General features: G+C 39.1%; 1 protein-coding gene across 1 annotated transcript in view; it reads right to left on the bottom strand.

The window, feature by feature from the left end:
- Positions 1-19,960, bottom strand: part of LRRC16A (leucine rich repeat containing 16A) — a gene marked incomplete at its 3' end in the record, with an annotated part of 74,837 nt that overhangs the window by 12,376 nt on the left and 42,501 nt on the right. The window contains exons 17-23 of the mRNA XM_009695680.1: positions 16,986-17,067; positions 15,496-15,595; positions 15,354-15,408; positions 9,621-9,793; positions 7,135-7,203; positions 2,602-2,695; positions 217-315 (exon numbers count right to left, since the gene is read on the bottom strand). Coding sequence (XP_009693982.1) covers positions 217-315; positions 2,602-2,695; positions 7,135-7,203; positions 9,621-9,793; positions 15,354-15,408; positions 15,496-15,595; positions 16,986-17,067 — 672 coding nt within the window. The remainder of the gene's footprint in view (positions 1-216; positions 316-2,601; positions 2,696-7,134; positions 7,204-9,620; positions 9,794-15,353; positions 15,409-15,495; positions 15,596-16,985; positions 17,068-19,960) is intronic.

The following is a 19,960-nucleotide window of genomic DNA, read 5'->3' as shown; positions in this document are numbered from 1 at the left end:
TCCCTACACAGTACTACTATACAGAAGACCTCCCTCTCACAAAAGCCTTTTTTCCCCTTCCAAAAATATTATCATTGATAATTATTATTTCTTGGGAAATGAAGTTTAACCCATGAGGCACATCTTGCTTTAAGCTACTCTGACAGAATGAGAGCGAACTCTGTCCCTAGGCAGATTTTAGACACCGAGAAGTACCAGTAAGGAACAAGTTCCCACCTGCTGAGTGGTACTGGTGACAATGCCTTGCTGCAGCCGGTACGCTTGCTCCTGTAGGTACTTTCTGGTCTCATGATTACGAAGCAAGTAGTTTTCTATCTAAAAAACAAAGCCAGGTTAGGAAACTGCTTCAACCCTCCACATTGTAATTTGCTTTCAATTTTGCTGCCGTACCAGACATGGGGACTGACAGGAAAAACTGCCTATGTATTAGTTTGTTATCTGCAAACCTTATTCTGTGTGTCTCAATGCTTAATAATCACATTGTCAACTATTCATTCACTCACAGACTAGTGAAACATCATTAAACACTGTACTTTTGCCAGTGTTTTCTGAATTAGTCTTCTACTTCAAACAATTTCATAAGTTACCCTGACAAAGGAGCAGATCGAGGTTTGAGAAATATTTGAAGGGACTCTATCCATAAAGTGTTGTTGTAAAGACCACGATGACACAAGATGCATTCAGCCCACTGCAAAGACACAGATTTAAACAGCGGTATGGTCTGGAGAGAAGATAAAATAGCTAAAAGTGCCTAACTGATACCAGGGCCTCAGTTCAACAGTTACCTAAGGCTAAGCAGTATGCAAGTGCTCTTCAAAGACAAGCGATTTCTACCCACAGCTCCTGGTCACAGCCTACCACAACGGTCACCAGCAGTAAACACCTACCATCAGCCAGCTTAATGGCACATCGAGCAACCCCCTAACTGGGCTCTATCAAACTTCATCAAGTCAAAAAACCCTACCAGCAAACTGTTTAAGGTTCATCAAAGGTGATGGATCTGGTCTGAAAGGCAGAGAGAGGAAAAGGATGGGTGGAGTGGCCAGAGGTTATGAGGCACAGACTAATAGGGATGGTCACCTCTAAACCTGCACCAGCAGCAAGAATGGGAACAGTCTGACTATGCCCAACAGTAATGCAGGGTTTATCCAGCTTGCCCACACTAAGTGAAGTGTCCTGCAGAGACACTGGAGCTCGGGAGGTTAGCTGTTATGTCCAGGTGCTGGACCAGGATCAGGAGTAGTTTCATTGTACTCAAGCTGTGGTGTGCTGAAGCTTACGGACCCTCCCGAGACATCAGTCAGTTAGTTCAGGTGTCCCTGCACCAGGCACAACAGCTCAGTCCATGCGGGCATGGCATTTGCATTTGCTGCATTCACAGCGTCATTCCTACATGCATGGAATTTGCTGCATTCACAGCACCGCTCCCAAGACTGTTACCTTTTCTTTGGAGAGAACTTCCCTGTGTTGTGTAAAGAAAGCCTGAACCACACATGTCAAAATGAACTTGGGGCCAAACAGTTTTAGCAACTTCGAAATGAATGAAAGAAAATGCTCTTCGTACGTAATGCCTAATTAACACATAGAATTTAAATCCCCGTGGCCAGAAGCTTCACAGTGTTTTTTTTCAGAGATGCAACTGCATCTATCATTTTAGATATGAACCCATCTACAATTATATTAAATGAGATGTAAGAAATATGTCCATCCCCTATGATTCAGATCTTTTAAAGCAGAATTCAGATAATTTTCAAGCATCAAAGAAAAAGGCACTAACTACCAGCACTTTTCCCTGTGAGAATCACTTTACTGAAAATTTCTTTACTAATAAGGATCACAGACATTTGCTTTTTAATCACTGTTATCTGTAAGAACTATTTATAAGGTTTTTATGACCTCACCCTGGCTGAAGGAAAACTACTCATTAAAGAGATGTGAACTGTATGCTTTCTGATTGAGCAGGAGCCTCATTTGAACCTCACAAGGTTTACTATATTAAAACTCAGCTAGGAGTTTTATAACTCATGCAAGTGGAACAGTTACAGATACTGTCAACACCTCTTCATTCAAAAGAACATGTTGGTGCAGTTGTTTATTTAGGGCAACATAGTGTGTGAATTTTATACATACAACATAAAACATGGGCAGTAAATGTTTTTATCCTCCCCCAAATTAAAGAGCATCCTTTGTTTTGTACAGTGCTGGCTGCACTTTTTTATGCCAAAATAAAAATGTGTACCAATAATTTTATGCACGTGGAAATATGCACGAGCACATATGTAACAAACATGCCAGTTTCTAACTCTCCCTTTCATAGTTAGACATACAACAACAACAAGGTCTAGCTTGCACTTATTTAGTGATGATTTTTTGATACTACACCACTGCATTCCATCAGCCTTCATTCCAACCATTCTTTGGAATAAAAAGCCTTACATGCTCTTGCAGCACTTGATTACCACGTATATGTCCATGCAAACCAAACACAATCAATGAATCTAGTCTACAACTCTTACTCAGCCAGGCATGAAATCAGTCACTTAAAGTTATTACTTTATTTTTAGTGGGTTTATTTCTGTATGTTGGTGGTATATGCAATACCTTTTGCAGTGCCTCTTCTGTTTTCTCAGGGTTTGTTTTGAGTGCTTGGGAAGCATCATTCATCGGTATAGGCATGAATCTCAAAGTATAATTCCTAAGGAAAAACAGAGGAAAGATTTTTTTTAATAGTAAAAGTTAACCTCACTACTGTATCTCTTTATGAAGAATAAACTAGAAGGGAGAAATAAGATGTATTTAGCTTGTCCGTGGAAGGTACTAAGAATGAACTTTTCACATTTGTAAGTCGACGAACCAGAGGCATGCATGCTCCTTTTTGCTGCGAATTCTTCTTTGCCACTAGACAGAGGTGGAGATTTTGAAAAGCAAAAATTGCAGTGAAGCGGCCAATGCCCAGTGGCTGTCAACTAAAGGCCTAGCTGTGCTCTGCACCTTTGCGCACAAGGTTGGATTACTTTTTCCTGTTCCAAAACAGAGCAGGGAGTGTGTCAGTGCCTGCTGGGAATTCTATCAGATCTAAGTCTAAATGGAAATATTCAGTAACAGATAGATAGCAACTAAGAGACTTAGTTTTGAAAATTTACTATTTAATAACTTGTGTTTACAAGAATCTGAAGACACTTGCTGAATTTTTAATAAAAGCTGACAAGCGTAGCATCTCCACATTGCTTTATGCAAACAACTGCTCCCTGCATTTTACTTATTTGTTTGCAAAATATTCCTGTAGCTTTGTCCATCTGCTGCGATATGAGAATAAACATAGGGTTTTGGTCTTGAGTCAAAATTTTATTTGAACTCTGAGAACATAAATTGGCTACCATGACACAGTTAAACCTAAAAATGCTACATACAGTCGTATATCCACACGCCTTCAAATTCGAATAAATGAAAACAAAAAGAGCAGGAAGTTCTTAAAACCTTGAAAGGTAATTATTATTCCTATTTTCAATTAGCCATAATTTCCTGCAAACATCTCTTCCTCCTCCTTTGGCTGTTCTGCAAATGTCCCAACTGTCTGTTCCTATTCCATCCAGAGCTACATAAATATGGTTGGAACTCTCTATTTTTGAGCACTTTAAAGCTGATAATTTTGATTGAGTCAACTCCATTGACTTTCAGGGACCCATCCCTCACTAAAAACACTAACTCCAACAGCAGACACCTTAACTACTGTGACACTGCAAGGTTCTTTCACTTCCTCTCCCACCAGTTGCTTAGCCACATGAAACACCACTCTCTGAAGGAGAGTGATCTTTCAAACCGCCAAACACTGATTCCTCATTGATATCACCCAACATTTTACCTTAAATGATAATGGAAGACGTCTATGTTTCCTCCCCAATGTAAACATGGTGATGTACAGCTGCCAGTGGGAGTCAGTTACTCATGTGGAGTCAGCAAGGTCCCCATCGTTCCACAGTGCCCAACTGCCTACTGCATCACAGCCAGAAAATTAAACTTTTCTTTCTAGTCGTCTTGTCTTTCAAAAGAACTGGCAAACCATATAGAACCTGTTATGTATCCTCATGTAATACTAAACAGAGAACAACTGGCTGTCCACTAGCATGGGGAAAATTTTAAATGTCAAAGATACTGAGCTCAAAGACAGACAATAATTACAGAACCTGCTGATTGCCTCACCATTACCCGCCAGGTGGGGTATTTATTTAGTTAAAAAGAAACAAAGGTAGATTTCCAAGGATGTCTGCAGCTGTTTGACATTTAATACATCCCATTCATTGAAATCTATAATTGCCAGCTCTCACGCTAGTAATTACATGCTAAATTCAATTTAGTCAAAGGCTTAGTGCACCCTCCCTCACACACACAGACACACAGAGGAAGGGGGGGGAACGAAAGGCAAGGAGATTTCATGGACATGCAGTCACAGAGGCAGAACTTCAGAAGACCGCTACCCTAAGGAAGGCTCTGTACTTGGTTTCCTTCCAGACAGACAGCATTGTATCAGAACACTACTTTATGTTCATCTAAGAACTAATCAGCTCTTAGGGGTAAAAAAGAAAGAATTTAAAACTTGCTTTTCGACTTCGATCATCAAAGCAGTATTTATCTTCACACTTCATTTTTCTCTGTTTCCTTTGAAGTCTAAAATATTCCTCCATTCTTCTTTTTATTAACGCTCCACTTGTCTCTTGCAACAGAGTACGCTTCTCTACCAACTCAATAATCCGGTAATTTCCTAACACATTAGTACGTTCAGTAAAATACCAATAGTTAAAGGACATTAAATTTCAGGGAGGTGCTCAGGGACTGGAAAGGATGTCCCAAAAAACCTCCCCCTCTACATACAGTCTGTGTGACAACAGTCCTACTTTTCATCACATGTTATTTCCCTTCTGCTCCACTCATGACATGCACTCTTTGCTGCAGAGTGATGATTTTACTGTCTATTTTTTTAAAAACAGGAATAAGATCATCTGTTTTGCAGGCTTGGGCATGTGAATTTCATGTCACTGTTAAGGGAAGAATTCAAAGCCCTCTAACGAATTCCAGTATTTCCCATCAAATTTTAGAACCTGAGCTATTTCTTCAGTCAGTCCATAAAGGAAAAATTATCTTTTTGAAATCACTATGGGCCAATACCCCGCAGTTCTATGGCAGAGGGGGCTCCAGGCTGCAAAGCACACAAGCACATGCTTATTTTCATATTAAAATTACAAAGATACAAGTTGCTGTTTAATGGTCAGACTGAACAGGACACCCACTGTTCTCAAACGCTCTCCTGAACTGACACCTAGACCAGATTCTACATAAGATCCTCTCAGCATCGAATATCAGCTGGCTGGGACACCCTTGGGGCAACTCTGCCAACAGCCTGGAAGTCCTTTGCAGGAACAACAGTTTCACACAACTATGAACAGAAGAAGAAATGTTGGGGGGGGTGGGGGGGTGGGGAACAACACACCTTCAGATTATTTCAGCCTGTTTTGAAGTCAGTTACGATCCCTCCCAATTCTCCTCAGTCTCCTCATCATACTATGGAAGCCTAGCTTTCTTCATTTTCGTGGTTTAGTATATGACTATTTTTCTTATGAACAAAATCAAAACAACACACACAACACATACCCTCAAGCATCTTCAGTATATTTCATTCCGTTTTGAGCAACAATTTTTTTCTACAGAATATTGATGGTTTCATGCATTTTTAGGAAACATATGGTGCAGAATATTCTCAATATGTCTTTGAGATGGATTGTTTAAAGGCTAATTGTTTTCAGCCAGTATTGACAGTCCCTCTCCTGCAAGTTTAAATCTTTGTTGCTTGTGGCTTAGTTCGTGATATTATCAATGGTTTTAATAGCTTTAAAATGTTAGAGCAGACATATAATGACCTCAGCTTCCAAGCTAAATAAATAATATGTCACCTCAACAAAGTGCAGTGCCACACAATTATCTGTAGTATCTTCTTTCTTTTAGCTTAGATGATTTGCTTTTGCCTTCAGATTTCCCTCTCCTTTCTATTTACTTGTCCAAGCACTTCAGAAAACTAAAGCTGATACTAACCAGAAGAGAAGTGTATTTTCTTTTCTACCAGACTTTCTCACAAATGTACATGCTATTGCTTTCTAAAAGAGAAATGTCTGCAAGTCGACAAGCAACCTTTGCAAATTATTATTCGCTACTATCAATGGAATCACTCCAAGATGATTTGCTTAATTATACATCATTTATATAATTTCCCCCATCAGTGCAACTGAATTAATTTTGAAACCAAGTATATAAACTACAAGAGTTTCATAAAACAAGTAACTCTATAAGCTCTAGCCTCATGACCCCTCCAAGGGTTAAGATGCTCCCCTAAGTAGATACACGGTTTTACAAGACATCTTGTCTAGAAACTAGCAAGTGTACGTTACCTTCAGCTTCTAAAGAGAGTCTTTATTCCTGTCTGAGGTATTTAATGACGTGAAACAACTGCAACTGCTGCTTAACTTAAATCTGTAAATTTTCCCTCTTAAGAAAAGTAATAATAACACATAAAGAAATGTGATGGAGATGGAGAGAGATGGAAGTCATTTAGCATCTATCACTGGTAACGGTTGCAACAGTGAGTAAGCTCAGGGAAGCAAAATGACCCAGACCACAGCAATTACGATGAACAACTGCAGTTCCCGAGATCATCACTATTAGTTTCAACTTGCTGGGGGAAAGAAAAAAAAAAAGTCAGACCACAAAGGCATGCTTCATTAATTTTCTGTTATTACATACAGCTTCATTCACTGACTAGAATAGAATTTCTGCATGCTATCAACACAAGAGAATGAAGAAAAGGGAAAATATTCTCAAATTCTGAATTTTAATGCTAACAGCAGAACTCAATGGCATAAAGCCGATAGCAGAGTATGGACGAAAGAGCCACAGAGCCTTTTGCCATTCTTTTGAAGGATGAGAAGTCATAAATTTTCCTTTAGATTAAGCACTCTGATGCTTCAAAGTGAGACCACTCAGCATCTTCAGATCATATTCACTGCAGTGAGAACTGCAGCTGCTCAGATCATTCAGGATCTAAATCTTTGGCCTCTTCATCAGTCAGTCAGTTGCTTGAGAACTTACTTTTCCAGAGCCACTGCTATGTCCTGGAAGCCCTGCGCAGTGATGTTATTCTTGTCCCATATTACAGTTCTGAGAGTTCGATGGAGGGAGAGGAAAGAAAAAAAAAAGTTAAACAAGAACCATTGAATAAATCTATATTGAAACTTTGCATATTGAAATAACACAGTGCTGAGTGTTCAAAATTGTATAGTGGAAGGCAACATTTTAAAAACCTGTCTTTAGTTACATGCTAAAATCTTGAAATGACAAAAGTTAGGGACAAAGATACTACAAAATTCAGTTTCCCTTTCTTTAAAGGGGACTCTGTACTATATTTTCCATCATTAGCATAAAAGCATAACTCTTCTAAATACAGTGAATGGAAAGACTTGGAGATAAATTTCCAGCTTTTTCCAGGAATAGCATAAAAAATAAAGTTTAAATGTCTGCTTTGCAAGCCCACACTGAAAACCAAGAAAACTGCACTAAGTGATCAATCCCCGTTCTACATAGGCTATATAGCTACAGTTACAGAAAACGGTATTTAAAAAATTCATGCTGATTGGTGGTCAAAATTTGCACGCTATTGTATATTCAACCCTGTACTAGCTCATCACACAGTTCCTATGATTTATGCAACATAACTAACTGCCAATATAAGCCATTAGGTTAGGTGCATAAATTGTATACAATTTTGAACTGTACACACACTTTCAAATACACAGGAGTGATAAGAGTGATGAGTCATCAAGCCTTCCCCCTCCTCCCCCAATTCAGACCCCTCAAGCAGACTGCCTGGCAATTTGCAAACACATGTTCAAAGATCTCATTAGTAGTCAGAAGAGACAGTCAAGCAGATAAATCTTGCTTGTGCAAAAGCACTAGTTGTAGCAGTTCTTAAAAAAAAGGCACAAAACCCAACAAAGATTTCTGGTGTTTAAAAAAAGATAGATGGCAGGGTTTTGCAGGTATTGACATCCTTCTGCTGTTGCAGAATTATCCCTTCGTTTTTTAGATGGAAAGATGGAGGTAAGGAAGAGAGGAAGAGAGATTCTACACCCACTCTGCAAAGATCAGATATGCTTAGGGTCAAATCTTGGATACTTTTGCCATTGGAAAGTGTCCTTATATTTCTATCCGGATGTGATTTTATAATATTTTAAGCGGAGTCAGCCACTACTGCATTATTCAGTTTGCAATCACATCACAGATGGTGGTGACATTATGTCAACTGTGACATTCAGTGTACTGTGAAACATTTCAGTCTGCCATCCTGAAAGCCATCAAGGCTTTATTTCTTCAGGTACTGTGGTCACTTCAGGTTAATACATTCAATAAACCTAAGCCACCTCTCCAGCATTTTCTTGACGTTTCCAATATTCAGTTTGGGCACAGCAACACAAAGACCAGGATCCCTGCTTCTGAACAAAATAGCCAGGACTGTTCTGGGGAATTTCTTATCCTCCAGGGAGCAAATGCTTGGAGATGAAGCACAAAGTGGTCTCTTCACACAGACAATACACCGAGGAAGGTTCATCTGCACAGTCTGACAAGAGGAGGAGTGAGGATTAGCTTTCCTGATGATGGTGACATATTTAGAGGTCCCCATTCAGACTCATGCTGATTGAAGGCTTTACTGTTTGCTAATCACATGCTGGATAGAAAAAAAGTGATGCTCTCAAGCTATCAGTGCCAGACATGTGCTAAAAAGCAGTGAAGTTGTCGGGTAGATGAAGTTGCAGAGAAGAGATGCCAAGGTCCATCAGCACTATAGGCAGGGGAGAGGGGAAGGAGGGATGGTCCATGCTGCTACCCATTCTGAATTCCACATGCTCTTAGTTCTCCTACAAACTGCTACTCCAGAAGACAAAGAATAATTAACTTTAGTTTCCCACCCAAGTATCACAATTTTCTCTGCTGGGAAGGCCTCCAGTATAAAAGAGAGCGCACAAAAGAGAGGGGCTAAACACTGGAACAGGGTTCTCAGAGACACTGTGGAATCCCTGTACTTGGAGATCTTCAAAACCTGCCTGGACAAGGCCCTGAGCCACCTCGTGTAGCTTTAAAGTTGGCCCTGCTTTGAGAAGGACATTGGATTAGGTGACATCCAGTGCTCTATAACAAGGTAACTTTTTTTTCTATGATTCTAGGAAGTTTAGAGGGCTCTTGTTCCAACAAGAGGTCTTTCTGTTGAAGTTTAGAAAGTGTAATTTTCTCCAGTTTCAGTTATGGAAATATTTTTGCAGAGACAATTTGCTTCTCTTGTTTTTTTTTTGGGGGGGGGTTTTTTGTTTGGTTTTTTTTTTGTTGTTTTTTTTTGTTTGTTTGTTTGTTTTGGTTTTGTTGTTTGTTTGTTTTAAGAAAAAAGGATGAGAATCTTTCCAAATGGAGACATTATAAAGCAGCTGTACCTAGATGGGTTCTGAGGAGAAACAGTTTGAGAATAAGCCAACAACTTCAGTATTATTAAGCCATTCTGTCTTTTACTGCAAATATGTTTCCCTTACCTGAGCTTGGTGTTTATCTGTAGGGCTTTTGCCAGCATCTTTGCTCCCATATCTCCCATGGCATTTCCACTAATATCCACTTTTGTAAGAGAAGTATTGCTACCCAAGGCATTAATAATGATGGTGACCTCAGTCTTCAGCTTGGAATCTGCCAGGGACAATGACTGCAGAGGCTGTGGAGCATAGAAAAGGCACTGATAACAGCAACTGATAACGCATTAATTCCTCAAATATCAACCAAAAGAAGTTACAAGTTCCCCAAACTCTTGGAGACAGCAGTAAGCATCAAAGAGTTATTTCTAGCTACAGATCTTACAACACATGATAAATTGGGAGTCAACAACTTCGAGCACAGGTGTCAAACACAGACACACACAGATTAAGTTGCAACACCCTGAAAAAAAAATTTTTTTAAGTGACAGTGCCTCCAATTTCCTGTGCCCTATTAAGTACAGAATACAGCAGGAACCTGAAAAGAGGCAAGATAGCAACAACCAGCTTCAGAAGTTAACCTCGTAGTGTCCAGTGGGTTTTGCTTAACCAGCATGCTTCCCCATCAATGAGAAATAAAAATACCTAGCACTCCCCTCCTCTCCCTCAGACCGACAGCTTTATCCAAGGGCAAATTAGGATCTGAGACATTGTTAGAACAAAAGCAATTCCTTTAAACTGTTTCGTTATTGTTACTTCAAATTTAGGAGTGATTTTACCTATCTGTTCCTTCAACTAAAGGCATGGATATTTGGGAGGAAAGAGATAGAAAACTGTAGCAGGTCTGAAATTAAAAACAGTAAAAAGAGTATCTATCAAAATGAGTAATGCAATGGATATTATTCACAGTGATGTTCTGAAACCTGTGATTGCAATATCTTTATGTAATTTTTTTTTTTATATACCATGTTAATTTGAAACTACTTTATTGGGTGCTAGCAAGCCATACTCTAAATCTCTTTGAAAAATGCCTGTATTCCCTCCATTCTCAGTGTCCCAACACTCAATGGCAGAAGCTCAAGAACTACAGTCTACCTATCACCATGCCTTGCAGAGGTATCACAGCTGCCAAAATTGTAATGAGTCTTTGCTGACACACGAGAACTCCACAAAACACTTCCCTTGTTCAAGTGTGAGTTCCTACAGAGCAGTGTATTGTCATTGTACACCCACTTAAGTATGTATTGGAGGATGAATTTTAGGAGCCTAAAATCTTCAAATTGACGGTATGGGAAAATCAACATCTTGTAAGGATGAACCATGGCACCCACATTAGATGTCTAAAGCTTAGATTAATATAAATAAACCAACCGAACTCTGCACACCTTTCAGGGTGCAAGATGCTTGCATGGTACCTGCTGTACAATGGGAGTCTAGCCTCCGGACACCACTGGATTACAGTGATAACCAAAAAGCTTGTGACAGTAAGAAATGCACTTATAAATGAGGAAACACATAAAAATTTGGAGGCACAGCAGGTTTATAATTAAAAAGTCTAACAGTAACACAAGCCACATGCTGTTTTTATTTTAAATGGAAGTTACTAAATTACTGTGTTAATGCCCTTAATCTGTCTATGTTTCCCCATTTTATTATAATATGTACCCTAAAGAATATTAGCATCGCATTAGAATGGCGCTTAGAGCTCTTGGCACGAGTTTGAGAACACCTCCTGCAACGGATTCACAGAAAAGCAGCACCACGCAGCACTCTAACAGAAATCTCGACAGAAATCTCCAATAAGTTTGTGAAAGTGAAGTTTCTTCTGTTTCTCACGTGTCACTTTAGAAAGGGGCATTCCAGTAACTTAGCTGGAGGCTGTCCCTCTCACACACCAATTTTTCTAAACCTCAAATGCCCTCCCAGGAAAGGATTTCTCACCTCTCGCATTCCAACACTCTGATAAAACAGTATATGACTGAAAACGCTTCTTCACTGTGTTCTGCAAGGATTGACACCTATACATCATTATTACCACATACGAAATACGCATATAGCACAGTAAAGCACCTGCTATATTAGCAGTGTCTTTGAAAAGTGGGTGAACTGTGAGAGTTTTCTTGCACAGCTACCCTTATCGTTTACTCAATCAGCAAGGAGCAAAACCCTCTGGACTCACTGGGTGCCCTAGATGCAAACTACAATCAGAATGAAACTCTGTACCATTAAACACACAGGCTGCTAAATATTCATTAAATTATCTGACCATTACATTAAAAAACCCAATCGAACAACAGCAAACAAAAAAACCCACCAAAACCAAATCCCCTGCAAATAGGGGCAATACTCTACATAGTCTATGAACACTTATTTCTTGTAACAACTTAATGGTTTTGGCTGCATTTTGAGAAAACAGAAGTCTGACAAACACTTCAGTGTCCCTGCTGCAGAAAATAGATACTTTGCCAATACAGTGAAGATGCCTTAGCACAATCTCTTTAAGGAACAGGAATTCTTAAAGAACAGAATTAGAAACTGTATGACTGTATTAACTGACTTTGTCATACTACTGCTGGAAAACATGTAACTCTTAAATCAAGCTAAATTTGTTCTCCTAAGAACAAAAATGCTGTTAAAACCCCCAAAAGGCCAATTCTGCAACAAACACTGAACTAACACCTAAAGACACTCAGCACTGTAGTAATTATCTGCACCTATGCAGGAATGACTACTACTCTGAGTAATGATACAATGTACCTGCAGTGTAACATCAATTTTTGCAACAAGAAAAGAAATGGCACAGGAAGAATACATTATCATAGCCTGCACAGTACAACATCTACTTAAAAACAGAAGAAATAAAAAATAAAAAAATCACCTAAATACTACCTTTCTGTTTATATTAAACATCCGGGAAAATGTGCTGTGTAGGTTACTACTACTGCTTTTAAATTGTGTAGAATTACATTTGTGCCTAGCTCTATTGTTACAGTCATAAAACCAAGCTATTGATTGTTTAAATCATTTTACTCATGACTCACATTAACACAGCAACGGATCTATTTAAAGTGTGTATAAATACATGAAGCAGCATTTGGCAGATGACTATTTTAGATTAAAGCCTCTTGCTTCAGCTTTCCATGCAGATAACGCATGCTCCCTAAATTGTACGAGCCTGCAGGCAATACTGAACAAGCAGTACGCTCTGGGCAACATCACACCCTGCTCTCTCCAGTTCCATCATAACTTTTTAATGTCCTGTGGCAGTAAATGCGTAGTAAAGGTAGAACAAGGACCACCCCATTTAAGATTCCAAACCAAATCAAAATAGGTAGAAACTTTGAATTTTCTAAGCATCGAGGTACAGTGAGGACAATCTTAGGCAGCCACCTGCAACATGTGCTTTTCCCACAGTGCTACAGAGCCTACGTTCTCAACTCGTTAGCTGCTAGGAGATGCTTCAGACTGATTTTAGCACCTGATGAGACAGAAACAAACACAATTCCTTCACCAAAAAGGATTAACAAGAAAAAAAAAAGAACATGGGGAGAAAAGAGACAGGGTAACACCGACAGGATCACATGCTATATCCCAAAGGTTAATGCATGACATGGAGGAGGGACAGTTATTTCAAGTACCTAATTAAAATCACTTTTTGGTGGATTATTTCACTGTAACATTATTTGAAAACAGGATGAGACTGCACACCGTGTTGTGTAGGTTAGTTCAGGAAAGACACGGTGAGTGAAAATTACAGGAGCAGATCTGACCACTGGATTGCGGAAAAGGCAGAAAGTGGAACAACGGCTGACAAGAAAAGGAGCGCTTAAAAGAAGGTGAAGCTGATGATACAAGGGAGGGAGAGCTGCGAGAATGATACATTCAAATTAGCAGCTACTTTTTCTATGACATGGAAGCTTCAAAAACAGAAGCCAGGAAAGATAAACTGAAGGTTGCAACACTTAATACAGACAATAAGGTGAAAGTTGGAATTTTTATCCTGGAGAACAGATAATATGAACAGGATAGTCATATAAATAGGAAAAAAAACCCAACAGCATGTTTGAGAAGAAGGTTTGCATACTGAAAGGACACAGAGTGTGCTGAAGAGAGTTTTTTAGGATATGGCCTGAGTGGGAAGAAATGTTCACCTGCAACAGAGCAAAAGGATGAAGGAAATTGAGAAAAAACATACTAAATTACATTTGCTTGTGATTAATCTGGTTTGCCACAACAGTCTTCAGGACAGCTATGAAAGATTAAGCATAAGATACAGGGCAGGACAGAGATAAATGTCCACAGAGAAGAAGCAGGTGCTATCTGATTAAATGATACCCCCCAGTATGATATCAACAGGAAAAGGAGAGAAGGAGACGACAGTCCTGCAGCATTCCCTTTGGAGACAGAGCAGAAGGAGGTGGTCACACACCACAACATGAAAAGGCTAGCTTGATACAAGAAGTAATACGGACATCTATCAATACACTTCTCGGCACGATCCTCCATCTGACTTGTGCAAACAAGGACTTAACAGCTTTCATTACAGATGCTAACTCAACTGGAATCAGCTCTGGTATCCGTACACAGCACCTCACTGTGTCACACTGACATCTCACGTTTTAAAGAATAAAGCGAGGAGGTAGGCAAAGAATCAAGAAAAAACAGTACCACCACCAACAATTAAGAGGATACAGAGAGGAGAGAGGACTTGTTCAACAAATCACTTCAAATACAACAAAGCAGTAAGAAAAGATGAACACAGATATGGGTCTAATGACTTTGTATGGAAGGAGACATCGGAAACCTTGGTAAAAAGTGCTCCTCTGAATTGCAGGGTACAGATACAGATAGGAGGAAAAAATAAGCAAGCAGTTAGTGTGGAGACCGTGAACTTGCAGGTGAGACAATAAAGACAACAGGAATAGCAGGTATTTAGACAACTGAAGTCTACAGTCAGCTATTTCTGGAGAATGAGGAAAGCAGAGCTTGCTTGTTACTAGCACAGGTAATGAAGGAGAAAGGATGGACCAAGAATAGATGAACAAAGATTGACAAGCATGAGAGCACAGAGCATCTCAGGACTCCTTTCTAACCAAAACTAGGATGCCAAGTAAGGCAAGAACACAAACCCAACCACTAAAGTCCTTCAGAATCAGGGAAGAGGGCCGAAATGAAGAAAGTGGGCAAGGATCCCTGCAAGGCACTCTGAAAGGGTTTTATGAAATTGCTCCTGTGATTAATGTACTGAGAGTAAAGAACAGCACAGTGAACAGTTTATTTGCATCTTCTGAAGGAAAAAGGCGTTCCAGAAGACCACTGCAGTGACTTTGCATTTTATTAAGCAAAAAAAAAAAAAAGCTAATACCCAAGAACAGCTATCAGGAAACAGTACATTCTATTAATTAAAAAAAAAAATTTAAAAACAAAAATTCTGTTATTGAAGGTGTATCACCAACCAGAGAACATTACCGTTGTAATCGCCTATCAGGATGCAAATTTTTGAAAACTTGTGCCTACAGGGCTGTATAATCTAGACCTAAAGCAACCAGGTTACGCACATCCATCTATTTAGGATGAATATTTTTTAACAAGCATGGATCCTAAGACTACCCTAAGAAATGTTCACCTACATGCTACACATAATCCAAATGACTATTTGGAAAATACCCCAAAATGTTGGATGTGCCTCTGCAGGATCATGATCAAATCTTATGCAGCAAATTAATACATATAAGAAAATTATCAGAAATAGGCTGTGAGGGTACAAATACACATGATGTTAGTAGGCAGAAAGATACTCACTGAATCCTCGTCTTGAATCATCTGAACTAAATTATCAAGTACTGGAGTGAGATTTCTGAGGGAAGAAAAGTTAGGAAGATGATGAAATCAGCAGCTTCTCCTCATCCATTCTCTCGTTATTTAAAAGAAGGAAAAGCCTTACTTGGACTTCATGTTGTTAAAGTTTTTGCCTAACGCCAAGTGTCTTATCGACCGGTTTTTACTAAGCCAGACTACAAGGGTTGAGAGATCAGATTCTAGACCTGTAAAGAATCAGATTAGATTAAGAATTAAAACACATTTTCACAAAAGACCCAGACAGGGTCTAATTATTAATGCTATATTCATTCAAGTAACTATATCGGTGCACTAATTTCCAAGAGCTCTAGAAAAATTGTCATTCTTCTATTTTTAAATCTTTTCACTTTTTGCCTCTGTTTTTTCTACGAGAATAAATGCTTTCTCCAAAATGAGCCCTTTAAGTCTCTATCCTAATCAGCCACTGAAGGCAGCTCTCAGAAACACAGAAGAGAAATGTAGTCCCTTAGCTGTAGTCCAACCACCCAAGGGTAGTTCCCTGCATTGTCAGGCAGAGTCTAAAGTTCCTTTGAGAGTTTTGAGACCATGCTAATCGCGATGTAGTCTCAGTAGAGCTGTGTACCAAACAAGGTCTCAAAGCCTTCAAGTGCAAAAAGACTAATATAACAGGCTATGAATAAACTGACCTGAAAAACAAGCCAAATTTTATTCTGCTCCTGAGTAAGAAAAATAACTTGCTGTAGTATTGTATTCCCAAACTAGTGGTGTATTTGAAGAGTCCACCAGTTAGACTACAATGATTTAGGATGCAGATCCACAGGACAATTTAGATGTCAAATATCTATCTTTCTTTATAACAATAAATCTGTTTACATAATTGGGCTGAGTTAGTAGCTCCCAAAGCTTTCCACTTGCCAATCCATCCACCTTTCTTGGGCATTCAACTGTACTGGGTATCTCTTTCTGAAATACTTCCACAATAATTTTTTTTTTTTTTTTTTAATTACTATTTGGCTGTTAGCGGGGCAAACACAGCAGGTGAATTCTTCCAGTTCATACATCTACACTTTGAGTCTGCAAGGTGAGAAGCCAGCCGGTATTCCCAGCTAGGAAGCACAAAGCCTCCAAAGAAGGAATAGTTCAAGACTTTTCCAAAGACTCAAACAGGCCTTCTCTGACCCGAAGCTGGTTGACCGTTTGCTCCAAATTTCCCTCTCTTGCTCTTCAGTGTCACGACCTCAGCTTTGTTTTGTACCCAGTCCTTCCCTTTGTTCTTTCGCTACACTTCTAATTTCTCATTTAGCTTCTCATCCTCTTGCACTTAAACTCACTTTCCCCTCTAGATCTAACATGACACTTGCTGCCATCCATTTATTTTGCTGTGTTACATTGATCTCAAACAACATAAACTTCTCAGGGTACAGTTAGTCTATTAACATTTCTTATACACTTTATAGCAATAAGAGTTCATGGTCTGAGACATTTCCATAATCAACATGACCAATAATTATAAAGCAAGAGCGACCATCCCTGATTACACAGTGAGCTGAAAAAAAAAAACGTTTCTTGGATTCTCGACTTGCATGACCCTCCATTCCTGTTCTGTGTACTTACCATTGTCTGAAATATCTAGGCTGGTGATATTGTGTATTTCTGCTATGCATCCTTCCAAGACTTGTGCACCTCCCGATCTTAACTAGAGACAAAACAACATCCATTTTTGCAAACTAGTTATGGTTTCACAATCACACAGAAAACAGCGGTAGGAGCTTTGTGAATACAGAAGGCACTACCAGAGGCAAAACTAACAGCAACAGAAGTTATAGACATCAAAATGACAGCCTATGCACACATTCCCACTATTCTCATCCTTCACTGTCAGTATTTGTACTTAAACGAGGAAAGGGACTCTCCTTCCCTTCTCTCAAAACTACTGCTCAGCAGTTATATCAGGAAAAGATTTAAATGGTGTAAACACAACAAATCCTTTAGCACTTGTGCTAGGCAGTGACTGCAGGACTTTGGTGTGAGTTCTCTACATGAAAGGGCCAGGACACTTCCAATGTCCAGTGAGAGGGGAAAGAAAACAAACAAACAAAAACCTTAGCCCAGCCTATAAGCATGCAACACTGTCACCCTTGAATTCAACTACAGTCATGTCTTACAGTCAGCATCTTCTTTCAGCTCTTAGCACAATGCTAGGGTGCCCAGATCGAAGAAGAATAGCAAATAATAACAATAAAAAAAAAACCAATGAAATTATGTTTCCCTGTCACTGCAAAGAAAATTTAAATAATCCAGTTGTAAAATGGACACAAAAGACCCTAAACAAGAGAAATCACTAACTTACATTATTCTTAATTTAAAAATAGGCATAAAACAGCAACAATAACAAAAATGCCTAGCTGGAAAGTATCCATTAGGATATTATTAATCTGAAATATTACATGAATTTAAAAGAAACGTCAGGATTTAATGAAAAAGCAATGAAATGGCCTAGGGGAAAACATCAACATTAAGAATCAAAGTTATGAAAGCTTACACACTTATTTACTAATGCTACTGAATTAAACAACGCAACAGATTTTTTTTCCAAAGCAGCAAAAGCACTTTCTTATTTCTTGCAGCTACGCAAACTATACAAAGTGCATTTCATTTTACGAATATCCCCCAGAAAAAGACTCAAAAGAGGGGGAAAGTTCTGCAAATATTCTATTTTCACATTTTCCATTTTCACTTTCCTTGCTTCAAAAAAACAGAAAGCTTTTTCAAACATGAAATAGCCTTTTCACCTCCTGTGCATAAAAAAAATGAGTAATATTTTACCTGGTCTATTTTCTAGGCTAAATATCCTGAATTAACCTGCTGATATTTCTGTGAACAGTCTCTTTTACCCATGCTAGAATTAAGGAACCACCAATGCCTTCTGGAAGTATTTTTCAACAAAGGCTTGATTTGGAACTTTTTAGAAAATTTGAGATATGCGATTGGTTAACAAGTAGCACAATAACTTGGTCTGAGCATTTAAAGAACAGTGCTGGTCAAAGACAACAGCTAAATCGTAAGTCACATCTGGAAGTGTAAGAGATACAGAACTGAAAGCACCTTTCCTCTTCTGCATAAAACAAAGCCTACCTATCCTTCACCCTATCCTCTCAAGAAGTGGTCAGATTAAAGTCTGTATTTGGGCCAGAAGTGGTGCAATTTTAACTCGACTTTATTTTTGTAAGAGCATTTGTAGCATTTGCTATACGAATGCCAAAATCATTCAGTTTTGCTCTGTGCTGCTCTCTCAGCATGAGAGACACCACAAGACACCCATTTGACACAGTGGCACATCTATTATTGCAGAATGTATGGAACTGGCAGATTATATGTGGTCTTGGATTGGTTGTTGGTATGGTAAAAGTTCGATACACTAAAATTATACTCACAATAGACTCCAAATGCTTACGCTATATATCCTTTGAGGGTTGATGTGGACAATTTTTCAAGAGCAGCTTTCAGTCTTGTACTGATAACTCTACATTCAAAATCTTAAATTCACAAACATTTCATGTGCACAAATGGTGATATCTATTTAATCCGAGGGTGATGACAACAACTTGGCCTTTAGGATCAAAATTTATTCCAACTGTATTAGAATTTTTTATATATATATATATATATATAAAAGCAGAGATTAATTGGGAGGGCTATTCATCAACATGGACTGTGATACTAAAGAAAAAAAAACCCTCTGCAACATCTCTGATATGACATACTTCTGAGACTACTAATACAAGCTTTTATGCAGAAAATGAAGAACAACCCTTCAACAATTAAAAATGCCAAGCGTGTTCAAAGCTATGAGGTACCAATATGGGAAGGGTAAACAAAGCTGCTGACTGGTTTAATAATTAAGGTAAAGCATGGAGGGTACTTACACAGTGACCAAGCTAAGGGAAGCAGAAGGGAAAAGAGTGAAATACATCAGTGCTGAGCAGGTAGAAATAAAAATGTAATTTTCATAGTAAAAATAACAAAAAACCAAACAAACAAGCAATATAAAATGATTAAGCTTGGAGTTAATATACCAGAAAATTATGGGAGCAAATGAAGAGTGGTGAGAGAGGGAAGGAACAGAGAGATTTATCCTTCCATAGTTGAGTACAGCTTGCCTGATGTAGGAAAGAGGAGGACAAAGCTGAAGCATCAGCTTTCTAGCCTCCTAACAGCGTGTGCCCGCAGGAACTGGGAGTAGTGCAGGTCACTGGCTCCGAGCTTCCCACAGCTCCGTTTTTGGGTGCAGATTACCCTGCCCAGCTCAGAGAGGGTCAAGGAGAGGTGGAGCAGGACCCTGAGGTGCTGGGTCCACGGAAAGTACTCCCAGCTCCCGGCACATCAATGCTTCTGCTGGTGGAAGCATAACTTCTTCTTATGAAGTGAGAATGGATAAAGCTCAGTGATGTGAAAAAATGTTAAGGGAAGGATCTAAGGAAGTGCTGTCAGTTTGGAGGGATCAGCTACGGGAATGCAACACCGTGAGTTGGGCTGTTCTTTGGTGTTCTATAAAGCTAATGGCTCCTCGAAGGGCTCCTCCATATCCC

This window comes from Cariama cristata, unplaced genomic scaffold (assembly GCF_000690535.1).
Source record: "Cariama cristata isolate BGI_N322 unplaced genomic scaffold, ASM69053v1 scaffold16822, whole genome shotgun sequence".
Lineage (NCBI taxonomy): Eukaryota > Metazoa > Chordata > Aves > Cariamiformes > Cariamidae > Cariama > Cariama cristata.
This window is presented reverse-complemented; position numbering and strand designations above follow the sequence as displayed.